Raw genomic sequence first — 20,401 nt, forward strand, 5'->3', positions numbered from 1 at the left:
CTTGGCAAGTCGCGATTCTTCAGGGTGCGTGATGAAAAGAGAGAAGAATCTCATTTGGATGGCTCTTTCTGAGTGCTTTTCTCCCCCCTGTGAATGTTAACAGCGCAGGTTGACAAAAGCTCACTCGGAGCAGGCTACTCTCCTCTGAGTGTCGCCGTGAAAGAGCGATGACTTCATGCCGCAGTGAGAAAACTCAAAGGCGGCAGACTGCAGGCAGTTGCCCGCTGTTGTACAGTGGAAGGGACCGGCAGCCAAATCATAGACGCACTCTTTTTAGGAAAGGAGGCCTTTGACGGGCCGCTTACGTAATGCTGCTGAAAAGACCGCCGTGTGAAGCGGGAAACAGCCAACATCCAGTTGAATTACTGTCCGGGTTTAATTGAACGTGGACTCTGATGCAGAAATGAATCATAACCTCCGTGCAAATGGCCATTTTATTAACTCGACAGGGTGGCGCCAACATTGGACCGTCGCACAATCCTGATCATGTACATAATTAATGTCAACATAACACAACATTGTTGTTCACATCCATCTATGGATGACGATGGATGAGTTTCCATTTCTATGTAGAGTTGAGTGTCATCAGCGTAGCAGTGAAAGGAGATTCTGGACCGTTTTAATCAATTTCTCCTTTCTATTTTAGAGTCATTGGATAAGACATATACCAGTCAATACATTTTACTTCATCACACAGTCCCACAAAGGAGGACTTGAGGATATTAGTTGATGACAGGTGTGACTATCAGTGTGTGTGTCATGCGATGGAGCGGTAACCTGTCTGCGATGCACCCTGCTGTTGCCCACAGATGAATGGATGGTATGAAATCTTTCAAAATAATAAGCTTGTTACAATTTCATTCCACCAGTACAAAGTATTTGAATCAGTTCTTATCTGTAATCACATTTTACTCATAAACCATTAATCACTCTGCAGCCAGGGAGGCAGTTTTCATACTTGTTCCTCCTTTCTGTTCGCCATTTTCTCCCTTTCTTCTTCTCAGGCAGGTCCCATCCAGCAAACAAGAACAAGTGATTAAATCTGGGCCTATTTTTTGACCAGTGAAGTGAAGTTTGGGAACTTGTGCTGTTGCCCTCAGGGTCATGATGAATTGAAGAGTGCCAGACAAGACATGGTAAGTATGTGCATTACCCCATTTTGGGAACATTTCCTTAATCTTATGCCAGCTCTCACGATCCTCTGACCTGCTGATGTCCGGGAGATGGAAATTCAGTGGCAGCGTTTTAAAAAACCACACAGCAACTCATTAGAGCGCCACACACACAATGTCCCATACAATCAACCCACTGATGACAGCGTGGTGCCAGTTATAAGAACTGTGCATTGTGATCTTTGTAAATAGGGCAATTTAGGGACATCATTGAGTCACTGTTCTCTCTTTAAGTGTTTCAAAGTAAATCATAGTTATTGGCATGTTGTTTATGAAAAAAAGAGAAGACATGACATCTCCACTGGGCGGCCTGTGATGGAAACTTAGAATGGGGTGAAATTACTGAGAAACCGTTATGGAAACAGGGTCTTCCTTGCCCTCCGTGACGCCACCACGGGCCTTATGCAACATGCTGCACTGTAAATGGGCCGAGAGCGTTGGAGGGTGGGCTTCAGACAGACCTGATCACCTGAAGTGTTGATCATCAGGAACAGTGGCCACGCTCACAGGGCGACTTATCTGACATTAAAAGTCTCCATCAGGCTTTCTGCAACCTTTTTTGTGCTAATTTACTACTTTATAATAATTGATATGCACAGCATTGTAGCTCCTCAAGTAAAAATCAGAACAAATAGGATGAACAAAGTAATTAAGAATGTATCATTGAATGTTTTTTGGAACGTAATGCTTCTTTATTGCTGTCCCAATAAAAAAATCTGAATAGTAATTGATCCCATCATGAATTCAGCTCATCATTAGGTGAAGAAAAACAACTTCATACCTTAAAAAAAAGAGCATATTTAAACACAAACATGTTTCTTATAAGTGCAGTGAAAGCTTCTGTAATACAGAATGTAAACTTCTGTCATTTTATGAAAGGCCTCCAGGGGAGTTCTGTGCTCTCTGGATTCAAAGGATTGGGTGACAAAGCAAATGCTGGACGATGAAAAAAAAAAAATCTTGGCAGAAAGGAAAATGTCTCAGAGGGACTGGTACAGGAAGAGGCAATTACATAATTCCGTTTCTGTGAGATCTCTGCTAGTAAAAAAGGGAGCAGTGGCTTGAGAACGTCTGCAGTTGCATTTCTGATAGAAGTTTTCAGACGTCTCAACTCTTCAGTTTCCAGGAATGAATGAAATGAAGCAGCCTAATGAATTCTCAGATTTAGTTTCATTTCTCAGATTTAGTATCATTTCTTCAGACATCCCCTGAAAAATAAATCCTGTGACAATTACTGTGATACTTAATCATTAAAATTGCAAATGCAAAAAATGGTTTGATTATCAATTTTAGCAAAGAATTGTAGTAATAAAAATAAAGCGTGTGGAGTAAAACTCTTTTTGGGCTTCTGATGGGCTGATCTCACACTCCCATCAGGTCATGGGATTTACAGCACATCGCATGGAATATGAGGCCAAAGCTGGATTAAACATTGAACATGATCTGTGGAGGACAGGACTGACGTATCTTCACCTCTGTATCCTGAGAGGACTCTATGCTTCACACTGTGATACTGACAGCCAGAGCAGAACCCAAGAAGAGATCAGGTTTCTTCCATTCACAAAAAAAAGGCTTATATTTCACTTATTTGTGATCGGCAGTTTTGCTTCCCTTTATTGTTTGAACAAAAAGATGTACTTTTTTAGGGAAATGATCAAGCATCAAGTCCTCATGGAAACTACAAAGACCCAGGTCAACCTTTAAGTCACGCGGCTATATTAGCTGCTGTAATCTCATATCAGTAATTGCCGTCGAGATCACTGCTGTGGGGGGATTAGCTGCAGAGCAAACAAGGTGGGCGTGTGTTGTTTACTGCATGATTCGGACTATTTTAAAACCCAGAGACAGCCAAAGAAGGTGAAATCTAATATCTTCACATTCGCTGCTGGAGCAGAAGAGCCTGGAGCTGATGTCAACAAGTGGAGCAGCTGCTGTGAGACAACGTCCGCTGTCCCGTCACACCACAGCTCCCCAAAGCTGGTCGGATTCCCTCACCGATAAACATACTGTATATATCTATGTATATTTAGTCCTCGCGATTTAAAGTCTTCACACAGAGAGAGACTGTGGCTCCACCAAAAAGAAGAGAGAAAATCTTTTCTTTTTGACCTCTCATCTGCCTGATTACATAAATGTGTTTCCATGCGTCCATTGATGACCTCCAGCATTACTGACAAGCATCTATCGATCTACCAGTTTTGTTGCCACAGCCAGACAAGCAAATTAGCAGACCCTGCTTACACCATTTAAACAGGCACTCATATACTGCGAGAATATTCTAAAACAGCGTGAAAGACAGCGCTGTAGGTGTTTCGCAGCCTTTCAGCCGGACTGTGGCCTGTAGACACAACAAACCCACACAGACAAGCTTTAACTGTGTTGCTACAGAAAACAGTCCAGCCCTATAGAAACAAAAGCCTGCTTGGTCGATCGCTTAATTTCTGACAACGTGTGTGTGGACTGACCTGAAATTAGGAAGTTGTCCTCTGGAGAACAGACTGTAATGACGCAACCTGAACTACGGTCCCCGTGTATGAATTTCAGTAGAATTAGTTCTTCTAAAGTGGACGAGTTACTTCAGTGTATATTTAGTTGCTAGGATGTCAGTCTGATTGATTTATTGATTGGTTCGGTTGAGGTTACAGCAGTTGGTTTGAGGAAGGTGCTCTATAAAATGTATGACAAGAAGAAACAGCAGCAAACTGGCTGAGAAGAGTCTAAAAAATCCAAACAATACTCAGACTGGTACTAAATACAAGGCTGATGATGCATTTCTAGTTCTACTTAAAGACTACTCCATGCTGCTTTGAGGAGGACTTCGGCCTTGTTTACACGACAATGTTTTCAAGTGAAAACTGAAAACTTTTGCGTGTCTGTTTGCATGGCTACAGTGTTCAGGACTTTTTCAAAATGGCTCCCAAGGTGGAACTCTTTAAAAACGTTATCTTGGAAGTGGAGGGTTTCGTGAGTTCAGCACAACCGTGTTCTCCAGTAAACTGAAGTTTAGTAAAAGAGTTAATTGTTCTGATTTATTCCACTTTACATTGAGAACATCAGAAACAAGCTTTTGACGGATCGGTTTGATCTCGGAGGCCAAATATCTGCTGGGACCTGTAGGAGTCTGATGTTTCTAACATCATTATGAAAAGGAAAGGAGCCTTCCTCAGTACTGATTGTTTTGAATCTGCAGTCTCTGCACACCTGTTACTGTTGACACGAGTAAAGTCGGTGATTCGCTATTTGTTTTCCTCGGTTGCCACCACACAACCTTGGTTTCTCACAGCGGCAGCAGAAAATGGTTAGAGTAGAGAGCAGCGCCCCTGTGATCCAGGCTGTCGGTGTGCGCTCGCAGCCCAGCTGGCCTAATGGAAACACGCCCGTCCCCAGTGACAGGAAGCGCAGAGAGATGCTTCTCATCAAGGGTGGCACAATGCAAGTCTGTGCCTGTTAATGCAAAACAACCACGGCGAAAAGAGAGCCACACCACTGAGGCATCACTTTATATATTTAAACCTCTTCTGGTCTAGTGAAGGCGGTGAAACCTAATCTGACCCAGGCCGTGGTTATAATCTGTGCCTCGGAGGGCGTTGTATTTTTATACAGCCACTGAGACCATAGCTTGGCACCGTATTGGAACCAGAGATACCAGAGATACCACCAGGTCAGGACAGGCAAGATGAAGTGATAAAATTAAGTTTTACATGATGAATTTTGGATGTTTGAGTGGCTGGTTGAGCTGAACATCTGTATGTTCCATGCTTCAGTTGGAAAGACAAAGAATATGATCCAGTTCTTTCTACAATAGTGACAAGTGGACAAATTCCTTAACATGTCCCTTGACTTTTTCTTTTCTTCTGCTTGACACTGACCAGTCAACTGTTCTTTCCTGTCATCCGTCTGTTCTGATACCAAGCGGAAGACTTTTTATGTCCAGGCCCTCCCTCGTAAGTGACGAGCAAAGTCAAGAGATCAGAAGACAACATTGATTACTTGAGCCTCCAGGTGTAACGCTGAGCCTTGCCGCCGCTGTGAAGATGTCCCGAAGTGGCGTGCTGCTCCTCTCCTGTTACCCGTCGCTGTTACTTGACATGGAAAGCTTGCCCTGCTTTCAGTGCTCCACTGAGCAGGGATGGCTTCCATTACACGTCTCGGTCTTGTACAATGCATTAATTAGACCTCAGCGGGGAGCCAGTTTTTCTCTCTGGCATCGTGCCAGCTGAAATATGTTTGCTGTTCCAGGAGTGCTCAAACATGTCCGTGTCCTTTATTACACTTGTTTTAAGCTCTGCTTGGGATGTACTGTTTGTTGAAGGCTTGTCAGACTGCTCACAGGCTGATGAGGCTGATATTATCTGAATAGGATATAAACCGGAAAGAATTATTTCCTCTTTTGTCAACTTCGGTCCGCTCCTTCTCTTTACCTTTCACAATCACAATCACAACTCACGTGTCATCGGACGCAGAGCCGTTTTCCTTATGGCAGACCTGCTTAGACCCAGCATTTAAGCCACCTCTGTAATCTCGGGACAGGCGGGACAGGAGAGAAAATTGTGTTGTGACGTAAGAAATAATCTGCTTGTTGGGAGAAATTGCTTTCTTAACAGACTTATTTATAGACTGGAGTAGCAGAGTGTTTATTAACGATAACGAAGTGTTTTAATAGAAAGATGCTTGGCGCCCATTTCATATTCATTTGCTATCCCCTCCCGTGGTGATTTAGTAGACCTCTGTGGGACACAGCCTGGATGTTCTCCTCATTCCTACATGTTGGGATTCCCATAGCCGGACATCAGGGCAACACCAGCACCAAACCGCCGCAGTCAACATGGCAAAGTCTTAAATCAGATAATCTCACCTAGAAAAGACTGGACATGATATCCACCATCTGCTTGGCCCACAGTGGGATTTGATTGGCCTGCAGCAGCAGAGGGGAGACGTGGGAATGATTAGGCCTTCTTGGTGTCCCGTTGCAGCGGGTGCCAGGCTCAATGTCATCACTGATTGGATCCTCTAATCTCGTCCGCCGTGAATTAAATCCAAAGTGAGGAGGAGGATTGTATTCACTTTAGCCCGTGCCCTGTTTCTGTGTGTGTGTGTGTGTGTGTGTGTGTGTGTGTGTGTGTGTGTGTGTGTGTGTGTGTGTGTGTGTGAGTGTGTGTTGACTCGAGACAGCTATCTGCTCAATCTGAGGGAATTTTGACATGATTTGAGCAGTCAGTCACAATGATCCACATCCTCAGTCGCCGATGTGTTTCAGTGCAACTGACCTGCCTTGAATCTGCCTCAAGCAAGGTAAATAAACAACTATATATGCAGTACTGTCTAAAATACTCTGTAAGTCCTTTACAGTTATATCAAATTGGAAATTGGAAAGTATAAAACCACCACCTTGAAAAAACCTCTGTAATAATTTCAAACTCAGACCTTTGGGGGGGGGTTGCGTTCTGCGTTTTCACTTTTTTCTCAGAATTCTAACTATAAACTCGGAAGTATGCTTCCCTGTTGGGGACCTAATTTGGTGGGCTACTGGGAACAGGTGAGCAGCCACATGTGGACCGACGATGGCGGACCGGGCAGAGTTTCGACGTGGTTGAGGAGTCACACCCTGTAAAGGACAGGGTCAGCAGCACAACACGTGTTCCAGCAAACCCACTCTCGTGAGGTTATGAGGACTTGTGGCTGCGGCAGTAACACAGCTGTGAGAGCAGATGCCCCGGACGGCGTGGACCTGGTGAAAAGAACCGCTACCCGGTGTAGCATGCTACGAGCTAATGAGCGCAGGCCGTTAGCGTCCTTCATATCAGCTGCTATTTGACATTTTTACAAACATCAAGCACAAAGCAGTGATCATATATATAAATGTAGTATATAACTTGAGGATGAACCTCCCTCACGATGAAATCAATGAATCTATTTAATGAATGTTTATAGTTTTCGAGGTTTCCTGGTTCAACTTAACTAAATAAAAATGAAACATCTTCTCCTGCTGATTTTAACAACATACATAGACAAAAAGAAAAATAGATCTTGTACACATGATCCAGAACAAAAAGAAATATTTCAATGTCCCTGATGAGGGAAGATGAAACATGTTATAGCCTTTGCTTTTGCAGGATGAGCCAACAGCAGCTCCCCTTTCCTCTTGTCTCCGGAATTCAAAGAGGAGCTGACGTTGCCGGTTGCCCAGGTATCGTTATAGTAACCGATGCTCTTGGCCTTTCTTGGCTCTTTTAGGTGTGGAAACTGCTTGGTCCTCGGGGGGACTGATGCGCCACACCGTCAGTGGAAAGATTGCAACTCCATTCACAAAAACACGACTGTGAGTGAACAGTTTAGCTCTGCAGCTGGTTACAGAAACATGTCTGTGGTCACAGTGGAGCTCCTGACTGTCCTGAGAATATCTGTGTATCACAGAGTCCAGAATTTAAGAGCATTTAACAATATGAATGAGAATAAGAGTGAAACAACAAAGTCTGAATAACCCTTTTATTGAGCGAATACAAAAAATGCTTGCAGTCACTGCTGGTTTTCCTTCAGTTGATGCAGATTATGTTTCCTGACTGGCACTTACAGCTGCAGCTGGTGGGAACGCCGAGGCTGCCTGGCTGGTTGGCACGACTACTTTGTTGCTAACCTTCATCTCTGGAGGGCTGGCCTGGGTTCAGTGGTATCCATCGCTCATCAGCTGTCTTCGGAAACAAGCCCCTCTCAGATATCACACGTTCCTTCAATTCCCCATTTTTGAAATTGCTGGAGTTCTTCTGTGTATTCTCACTGTGTTTCATTTAATTGATCATTTCCAGACTACTTGTCAGTGAGCTCAAGAGGTTATTATTGCAGTGACGAGGGTAAAGTAATCATGCAAAGAAGTATCAGTGCTATAGAAACAACAGAGTAAATTATAGTTTTTTGAGCAATTTTAAACGTTTTCTTCAAATCACCAGCTTGTTGGTAAATGAAGGCCTGCAAGGTTTTGTATTTGTTATTATGGCCGATTTACTGACGCACGCCAAAGCAGCGCGACATAACAGAGAGCCGATTCTTTTTAGAACAAGGTGCCGCTGGTCCAGAGCCAAGAATGAGCATAAAGTAGGTATCACTTTAGTTTCCTGGCTCAGGGTGTGTTTGTCAAGGTGAGATGAGCCAGAGCCAGTGAGATAAAGGTCAGAGGTATGAACACATGAGTAGTTACTGACTGAGATGCGGCCGTGTCACACAATATTCTACCCCTCTCTGCCAATGTGTGTTAAACACTCACACACAAACAGAGGTGTGTTTGAATGGAAGGGGGAAGCACAATGTGAACAGCAAAGTTAAACCTCACAAACACTGCTTGTGTGACCAGACGCACACATTGTGGATTTACAAATTGTCATTCAGCAGGTTCGGCGAACGTATGAAGCCTGAATCCTGTCCAAAATATTGTAAATGCCAGTTTTTTTGATCAAAACTTTGACCAAAACCTTGTAAATAAAAATTCCAATTGCATTAATAGAAAGTCAGAATGATTGATGATGATGATGAGAGATTTAGATACAGGGGGTTTCTCTGTCTGTCTCCTGGCAAAATCCCCCTTCACACACCCACACACACCCACACCCACATTTCTGTCAAGTGTGTCAGCTGTTGGCTCTGTGGTGAAGCACATTTATCCGTGATTTGATACTCTGGCCTTTTTAAAGTTAACTAAACTCATGCGTGTCCTATTAAGGCGTAAGCCTACTGTAGGTGTGTTATTAACCGTGTGATGCTAAAGCCAGTCGTAACTGGCTGCCCAGGCTGCTGAAAGTGTACAACAACCGATGTCTTGATCGTATCTGTAAGTTGACTTCTTCCCAAATTGTGCATACAACATTTGAAGTGAAAGCATTTGCACATCTGCCAAAGCACGGCGACGCAGAGTCAGAGTTGCATTTCTTTGCATAATTGGGTTAGCATTCCTGCAGGAAGTCTGGCAACATGATCACCGTCGGCCGCGCAGTTTGAAGATGGGATGAGTATCAGTGTTCTGCCCTCTGCAGCACACCCTCTCATCAGTCATCATGCTGCCATCATTGACTGGCTTTTGGGCCAGCAGGACTTCACTACACTGTCAGAGACTTACGCAATGACCATGTCATCAGAATTATGTAATTGCCTAATTCAATCCAATTGCACTCTAGGAAGATCCATTATAGTTTTTTTTGTGATTTTTCTTCTTTTTTTCCCTCGCTTTACAAAATGACAGCGATGACGATGTTGGAATTCTGAATAATACCTCAAATTGCTAGAAAACGGTGGCATTTCCAGGTTATCCGGGAGTATCAGATCACAGTCTTCGGGAGCCTGATGCTTATTGCTTTGCTACAAATCAAGTGCGTTGCGTGAGTTATGCGCCTGTCAAAACTAAGGTCAACGCCACCATCAAGCACATCCCTCACACTTGTATCTAGTTTCACGCTCGGAGAAAAATAGCTGTCTGCAAATTTCAGCCCCAGAAAGACTGAAGCAATGAGTCATTTTGACTGAATGTTTACAGTTGTGTGAACGTTGCACGCCGCCGTCAAACTCCGGGCCGAGAAAATGAGGTCACTGGTATCACTTCAAAAAGTTTTTTCCAAAATCTGCAGAAACAGATCACACTGCTTATGTTTCAAAGACTGACACTCCAAACTGAATAAAACATTAAGTCCAGTCTGTGTGAGCACCTGCAGGAACTGTGGTCAGAATGAATTACACACTTAGCACAACAGTCCATCACAGTAAAGTGAGATAGAGTTATCGTCATTCATCACGCTCCTTGTCCACACACACACACACACACACACACACACACACACACACACACACACTCGCGTCACAGGACTAACATTTTTCTCCAAAATAAAGAAGGAATTAATCTTTTTTATTTTCCCAGAATACCAATGACACCTACCCAGTGACCTCTGCATCGCACCCGGAGCTTAAATCCGGACCAATCCCGTCCACACACACGTTTCCAGCTATTTATACTGCAACAAGCTGCGGATGTAGCCCACATATGACGGGAGTCGTATGATAATATTTCTGACATGATGCCGTTCCGAGCGACTTTGTCCAGACTGCACATGCTTCCTCCTGGGCAATAAATGTGCCTCTGATTTTGATACACTTGAAAATTATGCGTATAAACTTTATCCGAGTGACAGAGTTTGAGAGAACCCAGGGGCGTTTCAGCAGAATAAGCATTGACGGGAGAGCCGTTGCCGCACTTTTACTGGTCATATCATTAATGTTTTATCATTTTGTACAGAGGTCTCAACCATTTTTTTCCAGAAAAAGGAAAAAAAAAATCCTGTAAGTGTTACTGAACATAAAGCAGATGAGTTTAGAGATATGCTGGATCACGTGTCGCTCTGCTCTGCTGGTGAATTGTTTACGTTTGCCGTCGTGTATTTAATCCTGGGGGAAGTTGATTAGCCCGGTGTTAATAAGCCAGTTCAAGGAAATCTGCCAGAGAGACGTCATCAGCGCCATCGACAGAAGCTCCTGGCCAACTCTGGTCGTCAATTCCTTTCAAATAGTACATCCAGCACGTACGAGTTCCACCGCTGTCTCCCTCGGTTCAGTGTTTTGTCTTTTCAAATAGATTTATCAGCGACAGCTGAATATCTTAAATTATGATGAAGGTGTTCTTTCTTAGATATGACAGCAGAAATGAGGATGCTAAAAGGAGAATAACTTTTCATTGAACCCCCCCTTACATTTTTTTAAATAAACCTGAGAAAGGTATTCCTACTGCAAATAAACTTTACTTTGTTTTTTTCTTTAAACAGAAAAGAAACAGCCCCAATTTTTTTTATTTTTTTTTTTTAGCTCAGAATAGAGCTTTGTGGCATTTTCATTGGCTAATGTGGAAAAAGCCCTGAGGCAGCCACACTTCCTATGTAGAAACAAATCAAATCGGCCCACTGCCTCCCTGCGGACGTGTCTGATCAATCGGCTGCAATCTGCCAGGGCGAGACACAGTCTGCGCTGGCAGAAAGCATCTGCGGATGGAAAAATAACCAAATTTTCTGACAGATGTGTCATACTACGCACACACGGATTCCTCCGTGATACAACTGTATTGATCACACTATTATTTAATAGCATGTTATGCTAATGCTGGATTAGAGGAGTTGGTGAGTGAACGCCGAGTGGTGGTTGCACGTCCTCTCTGGAGTAGCGTTTGTTGCGTAATCGGAGTCCATGTGCTCTTTTGCAGAGATCACTACCAATATTTTTTTTTTCTCTCTCTAAATTGTCATTTTAACAGATGCATTTAAAAAAACAGCTGAGTAGGATTTTTGTTTGTTTAAGCCTCGTGGCTTCAGTACATGTCTCCAGTGTTACACTTCATCAAGTCTAGTTCAGAAAAAAAACATTCATTTCCACATTTAACAGAACTAATTTTCCATGATTTCATAATTTCCAGTACAAACAGTTAATATGGTACGAGGTTTTTGCAGTTTTCATAAAATTAAAGTATGTTCAGGTGAATGAAAATGTAAGATTGCATCTTAGAATTCGCTTGTGTGTGTGTGTGGCACAGGCCTTCACTCTGCAGCCCTCGATAGCAAACCTTTCTGGTCATAAAGCATGTCCTCAAACACACTCACACATACACACACACACAGACACACACGAAAAAAAATTCACCCGACCGAATAACACAGGGCGATGGAAGGAATTATGTAATAATGCAGCATCATCATATTCTGATTACAATTAAAGCATCAACATAATGATGTTTTTTAGATTTTATTGGAAAAATGACAAACAGTTTTCAACAACTGCAATAATATATTCATACAGTATTTGCATTATATTTTACAAAAAACTTTTTTTAAAAAAAAATCTGTACAGCCTCTGGTTTGTGCAGGAAGGTGGGAAGACCCTGGTAGAAAAATAAAGACCTACAACAGAAGAAGTGTCACTTGGAAAGCAACTACATTGTTTTCATGGATTTCCTTACCAGAGAAGCACTCCAGTGTTCCGACAAGCTCAGACGCTTTTCAAGCTTCACCATTTCATCACAATGCCTAAAGAAACAGCTGGAGCTCAATCTGCCTCCCACATCTGATTGCGAGTAAAATAATAATTAGCAGTTCTAGTAAAATGAAGCAAAGGTCCAGTCAGTAATGACAAACTTAACTTGTTGAAGTAGACTGTGAACTACGATGTGTCGGAATTCTGCATGTCGCCCGCACGCCGTGACGTAAAATTAAATCGCTATAATTCAGTGTTTGAACAGCCAACAGCCTCTCAGATGAGGAAAAGTTCAGGTATCAAATTAACTAACAGCAGAGTAACGGTTGACTTTTATATGTATATACATATTTGGCTTTGGGTAATAAAACTGTTTGAGTTCTTACTGGAGGAAGCCTATCTGGTGAGGAAGAAAGTGCACTAAAGATCGGATATCACACTGAAAGAATCATGCTTGTCTATAGTTAGAAATAACACTAGGGGCTGCATCTGCAATCTTTAAGATGTATACTTTTAAAAGACAAATAATACATTTTGGCTCCTAGATTTCCATCTAAACATACAATATGTAACTTAGCAGCACTTTTTATCAACATTCATAGCCTCGGCTCAGAGCTGAGCTTCCTTACCACTGACCAGTATTGCACATTAGAACACAAATGATCTGCGAGAGGCGGCATTAAGCTGCTCTGCATGTCACAGACGCTTCTTTCTGTGAAAATATTTTGCAATGTGTGCTCATTTGAAGCCAAACCACCCGAGCTCCTCTCCTCGGGCTGGGACCTCTGTAAATGCACGTGTTGCAAAAGATATTTCACTTTACTGCAGTTGATAGTTTGAGGAGCCGACTGTACTCCCGCCTGTAACCTGCTCTGAACATTGTTTTCATCAGACACTGAAGAAGACTCTGAAAAACTTTGCTAAGAGACCAGCTCATTAACAATTTTTTTTTTTCGTATCTATATGTTCTGCTGGTGGTTTTTTTGTGGCTTTTATATCAAATCTTTAAGTTGATCTTGAATTAAATATATATTTTTTTTTTATTTTTTACTTTGTTCCATTAAAAGACCCAGAATGTTTCATGCAAAAAGTGCAAAGTAGAAATATGCAACTGATGAACTGGGAACCTGTCCAGACCTGTTAGCTAACATTAGCTTTAGCGCTCCACGATCCTACACTGCATGAAGTGATGTATAAGATGGATGGATGAATAGTTATGCAGTATGCACAGATGAAGACTGCACAGCGGGTAAGAGAAGGCATTTACCCATTTGTATAGGTCTGACTTCATTCAGTTTATTGCCATTTTCACCATGAGCGGCGTTTGCGTTCCCTCGCCGTCTTGAGCTTCTGCACAGAGACTTTCTCAATCCTGTCACAGTCTCAACGGTCACGCGTCATCGAGAACAGCAGTCAAGACAAAAGTTGGAGCAAATCTGAGCGCAGCGCATTTCCCGACACACCGAGTCATATTTGCGATTCTGCCGTCAAAGGCCTTGAATCTGAAGGCAAAGGGTCCAGGTTGCATTCAGAATCTGATACTGCATCTGGGTTCATGTCCTCGAGCGCACCAATGTCGGCAACTCTCAACTCCCTGCTTTCCTCCTCGTCAAACTCCTCCTCCATCTCGACTTTTTCCAGAGCCACCTCGTTCTCGTAGCAGAAGGAGTTCCTGGAACTGGAGCCGTTGGACTTCTTCTCAGCCAGTTCCCGGGCGCTGCAGTCGGGCGTGCTGGGCACCTCGTACGTGTTGTCAAAACGAGAGTAGTCCACTTTGTAGAAATTCTTCTCTTCAAAGAGCACTGGCTCGAAGCGGTAGCCCCAGAGGATCTCGCTGGCCACGTAGGAGCTCCGGCATTGAGTCGTCATCGCCGTGGCCTCGACCATGCCCTCCAGAATCACTACGATCTCGAACTCTGACGTCTCCAGCTCCTGTCTGCTCATCTCGTAGAATGGACTGTCCTCGTCTATCTCGTGGACTATAGTAATCGGGGACACCAGGAAGATTCTGTCAATGCCGCTGTCAAAGCCGACATCGATGTCGACCTGATCCAGGGGGATGAACTCCCCCTCCGCGGTGGTGCGAGACTTGAGGAGCTGAGCCCTCACGTGCGCCTCCACCAGGTGACTCTTTCTCAGGTTTCCAACTCGCCACATCAGGCAGAGTTTGCCGTCCCTCATGGCCACCGTGGCGTAATGGCTGAACACCAGCGTCTCGTTCCTCTTCTTGGGCTTTGCCATCTTGGCCATGACGGCACCGATGATAAAAGCATCAATGATGCAGCCCACAATGCTCTGGAAGACCACCATGAAAACGGCGACAGGGCATTCCTCCGTCACATAGCGATAGCCGTAGCCGATTGTGGTTTGTGTCTCCACCGAGAAGAGGAAGGCAGCAGTGAAGCTGTCCACATTGGAAACGCACATCTGAGTCTCGTTCTCTAAGTCCCCGTACGAGAGGGCCACCACCCAGAAGACAAAGCCAAAAAACAACCAGGACATGAGGAAGGAAAGGCAGAAGATGAGCAGCATCCAGCGCCAGCGAATGTCCACACAGGTGGTGAAGATATCTGCCAGGTAGCGCTGGCCCTTCTCGCTCATGTTGATAAACTGCACGTTGCAGTGGCCGTCCTTGCTGACGAAGCGGCTCTGACGCTGGTGCTCCGCGTGCCCCTTGTTGACGTTGCCATTTCCGTAGCCGTTCGGGACGACGATGGTGGCCAGCTTCATGCCGTCCTCCTCAGAGGACACGATGCTGTAGCGGTGGCTTCGCACGCTCCCCATAGCTTCCACCTGGGAGGGCTGGGCCGAGTCTGCTTTGGAAAACAGTCTGAGTTTTTGGTAGAAGCGTTGGAGAAACAGTTTTGATTGATCCCGGGGACAAACTCGAGCAGAAACGGTGCACGACAGGACAGAATCCTGCGGGGAAGCGGGGGGAGCCTGGGGCTTGAGGGGCTCTGGCGGCGAGGGCAGGTCACTCCTCTCTGACGTCTGCTTGGGACCTCATCAGTGAAGTGGACTGTGGAAATTACAGACAAGGAGAAAAGCAGGTTTAAAGTAATTGGCAGGAACCAGAGCAAAGATCAGTCCATGTGGGTGTGTGGTTACACGCTGTCTGAATAATGCATTGTACACTCAAAGTTAGCGACACATTTCTCGCATACACAAACAACACACAGTGTGTGCTGAGCAGCTACAAGACACTGTATTTAATTTTTTTTATTTTGGACTGGGGTTGTTGGAATAGCTGAACAAATCTTGTTCAATCTGTCAGATAGCTGACAAAAGAATAAGGTTGTTTACACTCCTTAATGTAAGTATTAATTAGGCTGATCGGTCCACAGAGCGCTGAGTCAAATTACAGATCAAGTTCATGTTAATCCAGTGAGTCACTGGAACAGAGATACAGGGCCATTGACCACTCTCTGCATTAAATCTAAACTATGCGCAGACATACGCGCACAATTACATGTTCTATGCATTTAAAACCCTACAGCACATTCACTAACTAATAATTACATGAGCAAAAGCAGATCTGCAATGAACTACCACTAATGAATCTGTAACCTTGCATCAAATGTAAATAGAGCAACAAGGACAGCTAAATTAGAAAAGCTATTGACCTGGTGTGTGAGGCATGAGAGGTCCATTAAAATACAACACCACAGGCTACAAAAGGGCACGGATGGCCAGACATGCTAGGCTTGTGCCAAAAAAAAAAAAAAAAAAAAAAAAAAAAAAAAACACCCCTCCCTGCTTCCACTTTTCAAATCAGCCTGTTTCACTTTTAGCATTGCGTAAAATTGGGGAAAAAAGATTCTCAAAATTAGGAGTAACTTACACAACACTGTTCAAGTTGAACGGTTTCCGTTTACGTTGATGTCAGACATGAAAACTCTTTTTTGTGCAATCATCTGATTTCCTGTCCATTGATCAGTCCTGAGAGACAGGAGACAAATCCTGCTGTACATATTTAATTTGGTTTTTCTAAAATACATTGTTACTGCTTGCTAGATAGCGTCCTAGAGTTTACATCATTAGAAATATAGTTCTTCATTTTATCACAACTCAAAGAGTGGCAAACAACTTCATTTACAGTGTTTGATGAGTCTGTGATAGGGCAATGCTTGAATCATCTTTTTAAAATAATGTTTCATTTGATACTTAAATATTTTTAAAGTAAATACACAATTTAAAGCAAAGCTTCCTGCAGACAATTTGGAGCCAAACTCAACTCTCAGTCATGATTTTGGTTGTGCTTTCAGTCAAATGCCCCATCTAACAGAATATTTAGTGTTTTGAAGCCAAAATCATATGACTTAAAAAGCAGGTTTTTACATGGAATATAATCTGTGTTTGTCCGTTTTGTATATGTTCTCAGTCAGATCCAGCAGGCTGTGACAGATGGAAACTGGTTACATAAAGCTGCTCTATTTTCGAGCACACAAATCAATAACTGTGGTCAATCAGAGGGTGAACTTTTCTTGTTTTATACAATTTATGCTTTCACCTGATTAATGTGAAGATTTTTCATTCGAAAATTACTTTTGAACACAAAAGGAATACAAAAAGTCATGCCATGCACAGTTATGATGAACTAAGTTAATATACACGACAGGATGTAGTACTTCCTCTATAATAATAATAATAATAATAATAATAATAATAATAATACATTTAGTGCATGCAATATTTTTTTCTGGATTAAAATTATTGTTCTTTAATTAAATCTTAATTTTCCATGATGATACACAACTAGTTCCATGTACCATCCAGCAGCATTTCCCACTTCTTTCGCCTACCTGTTGTTCCTTGCGGGGTAAATCTGGTCTCCCCTCCTCGTCGTAAAATCCTCCAGCTGCAGATCTGCGCTCTTCTTCTTGGTTCTTGCGCAGCTTTTCTCCCGCTGTCGTCGCTTCCCGCTGGGAGATGTAAATTCTGCCATAACCCTCTCCAGCGATACCGAAGGAGACATCTGTGGTGGCAAAGACGGACTTTAAAAGCACGTGCCCCCGTCTGAGCCCGCCCACCGGCCGGGAGAGCCAATAGGAAGCCGCAGCGCCTGTTCGAGGGGACTCCGTCCACACACTGCGGTTTGGAGGTCTGTTTCTCTATTTTGATGCTCAATATAACCAGTCTGTTATTTTCAATGTAGACTCATCAACAAAAAAAGCAAGAATTAGTTAAAATGGACTACATTAACCTCTAGTTTAGGCTCTGAGGTGAGCATGTATGTCCCTCCATGCACTCTGAATCACAGAAGAGTGACTTCTGTAATGTGTATAAATATATATGACATATAATGTATGTATAGAGCCCATATCCAGCTGGGCATGGCTCCAAGAAATAAAAATAAAACACTGTAGAGGATGGAGGGAGTTCAGACTGCATTGGCATTGAGTGAATCACCACCAGGTGGCGGCAGAGAGCTGTGAAGGTCAAGTAGTAGCGTCAGTTGAACTCATGAAGACTGTTTCGACATACCAGTTTGGATTTTATTTCACTTATATTACATTTCTCATAATTTCTCTTCAATACAAAACACACACAAATAAACTTTAAACAGCGTTTTAAATCCACACATGTACATATTTACAAGAGTCTAACTTCTACAGCCTTGAGCAAAGGTTTATTGGAACGGTTTTGTTTTATATGTTCTGTCTTTTTTACTCTCTCTGTGGCTAAAAGAACGTTTGCTGCATCACCTCTGAGGTGAGCTCCACATGTTCTTGGCTGACGTGTCCATTTGTCTTTCCTGTTGTCGAGAGAGGACGGTCGTCCCCTGCTGGACGCCCCCTCCTGTGGTACTCCTCCGCGCTGAGCTTGGGTACCGACACCCACGTGGTCTCGTTGAACAGCGAGTAGTCCACCTTGTAGTGTTTCCTGCCCACCCTCAGCATGTCCTGGAAGCGCTGGCCCCAGCGGATGTCTGCCGGCGTGTAGGAGGTGCGCGTTTGGTGGAGTATCCCCGTGGAGTCGCCGGTGTAGGTGAAAGTCACCACCAGCTCGAAGTCGTCGTCCAGCAGGTCGTCCGGGCTCAGGCCGTACAGCGGGCTGCCCGGCTCCATCCTGTGAACGATGGTGGCCGGGGTGGCGAGGACGATGTCCCGGTTCTGGATCTCCAGGTCCTGGAGAGACATCACGACGGAGCCCAGCGGCCACTTGACGTAGCGGACCAGCTGGGCCGTGACGGCCCCCTCCAGGATGTGGTTGCCCCGGAAGTCTCCGAGGCGCCAGGACACGCACAGAACGCCGTCCCTGAGGTTCACCACCGCGCACCTGCTGAAGCCCACCGTCTGAGCCCTCTTGCGAGCCGACGCCATTTTGGCGGCGACGATGCCGATGATGATGGTGTTGAGGAGTCTGCTGAACACGTCCTGGACCGACAGCACCGCGATGGCCACCACACAGTTCTCCGTCATGAGCCTGACGCCGTAGCCGATGGTGGCCTGGGTCTCCATGGAGTACAGAAAGGCCCCGGTGAAGGTGCGCACGTTATCAACGCAGGGAACGCTGTCTGGATCGTCGGTGTCTCCGTTTACGTAGGCAATGAGAAAATAGCAGAGGCCGAAAAACAGCCAAGAAAGAATGTAGGACAGGAAGAAGACCAGGAGCATCACCCTCCAGCGTATCTCTACGAGCGTGGTGAAGATGTCCGTGACGTACGGGCTCCAGTCTCCGGGGGTCGTGTGAAGCACCACGGGGAACCTGCCGTCCCGCTGCATGTAGCGGAGCCGCCGCCCCTGCTTTTCATCTCTCTTGACCAGCGTGTGGACGGTGGTGGTGGAGGTGTCGATCAGCTGCTCGCCTCTCTCCAGGCTCATTTTTATAATTCTCTTAGATTCCTGCAAAAGCAAAGGGGGATGGAATGAAAATGCAGATTAGGATGTGAGCTGCCCGACTTTGCCATTGTCTCTCATGCAGGAGAGATTTTACTCATTACGTGTGGCTGAAATGTAAAAGGCTTCCAGACGTGTTTATTAAACTGAGACCTTCATGTTTGAGCAAGCAGCCTCGGTCACTTTCTGCCTCAGGCCACAGGCGGTGAACGACCTGAGCGGCGCTCTGCACAGCATGTGAAAGACGAGAGTAATTCCAGAATCACAAGCTTCCACAGAGTTGCTTATTTACTAGAAGTTGCAATACTGGCTGGACAAAACACTTTGATATCCAAAAGCCAATAAAACGTAGTTTTTAATACCAGAACATTTCAATGTAGATTTTTAAAATGATGACCAGTTTGAGAAAACTGCTTGTTATTTTGTTAAACCTAATATTTAGTTTGCACACACTCTGTGTCTGTTTTAAACAGCACATCCGGAGCCTTTTTCTTTTGAAGCGATCTTCTCAGTCCAGTCAGTTTATTTGTTCAAATGAAGCGTTTTAATGGTGTCGGCTATAAAAGTCTGACTTTAAAAGGATCAAATGAGGCTTTGGGTCAAGGGAACTTATTTCTTCCTTGTTAATCTCTTTGGCTCGTCTCTTCTGTTTTCTGTTTTTCTTCCAGATGTGACCCAGAAAAGTGTTATTCGGTGAGCAGTCAGTACAATTCAGACAAAATACACACAACAATAAGGAACTTCAGAGCATTTGGTGTTGTTACTTCCTGCACAAGCTAAGAAAGCGGGGAGCGTCAATTAAGGAGAATCTTGACCTCATTGCCATGCGGTAGTCTGCTCTTTCTTCCTCACGAGGGTAAATTATTACCCTCTAACCACCTCTAACAGCTTCTCACCTCCAAATGTTGCTCGAAATGTCAAACTTTAACCACACTGCCTTCCTTTTGGTGACATATAAAATCCAACAAAGTCATGATATGCCTGCTATTTTAATGGCTGCAGTCCTGCTCCCTGACAGCTCCACTGATAAAAGTGTCACTGCAAGGACTCTGGTCAAATACAATGCACACTCACTTATTGATCAGTGCATTTTTCTCGCACGTTCTTCCTGTCAGTCAGAGATTTTATTGCTTCATTGAGTCACCTGGGAACATTTAGTCAATAGTACTGATTGCAGTTTATGATAAGTATCTTTTTCCAGTGGCTTAATTTTACACCTCCTGCGAGTGGTTTTACAACCAAACAGGTGACGGTCAACTGTTTTGATCTTAAAGTTTGTGAAATAGCTCATGAGAAGTCTTTCGAACATAGTTTCTGAAAGTTGGATGTGACTTTAAGGTAGTTTGACTGTCAGAATTGTGAACGTTCACCAACGTAATTCGTATAAAAAAAAGGCTTCAA

General features: G+C 44.0%; 2 protein-coding genes across 2 annotated transcripts; both read right to left on the reverse strand.

Annotated features, from left to right (window-relative positions):
* Positions 1–11,921: 11,921 nt before the first annotated feature.
* LOC115387564 (inward rectifier potassium channel 2-like) lies at positions 11,922–17,088 on the reverse strand. The gene is made up of 2 exons (XM_030090330.1): positions 16,964–17,088; positions 11,922–15,180 (listed from the first exon to the last, which is right to left on the reverse strand). The coding sequence occupies exon 2, from the start codon at positions 14,943–14,945 to the stop codon at positions 13,629–13,631; it is 1,317 nt and encodes a 438-aa protein (XP_029946190.1). The 5' UTR covers positions 14,946–15,180; positions 16,964–17,088; the 3' UTR covers positions 11,922–13,628.
* Positions 17,089–17,842: 754 nt separating this feature from the next.
* LOC115386767 (inward rectifier potassium channel 16-like) lies at positions 17,843–18,985 on the reverse strand. The gene has a single exon (XM_030089236.1). The coding sequence runs from the start codon at positions 18,983–18,985 to the stop codon at positions 17,843–17,845; it is 1,143 nt and encodes a 380-aa protein (XP_029945096.1).
* Between the last annotated feature and the right edge of the window lie 1,416 nt (positions 18,986–20,401).

The sequence above is a fragment of the Salarias fasciatus genome, chromosome 4, assembly GCF_902148845.1.
Source record: "Salarias fasciatus chromosome 4, fSalaFa1.1, whole genome shotgun sequence".
Classification (NCBI taxonomy): domain Eukaryota; kingdom Metazoa; phylum Chordata; class Actinopteri; order Blenniiformes; family Blenniidae; genus Salarias; species Salarias fasciatus.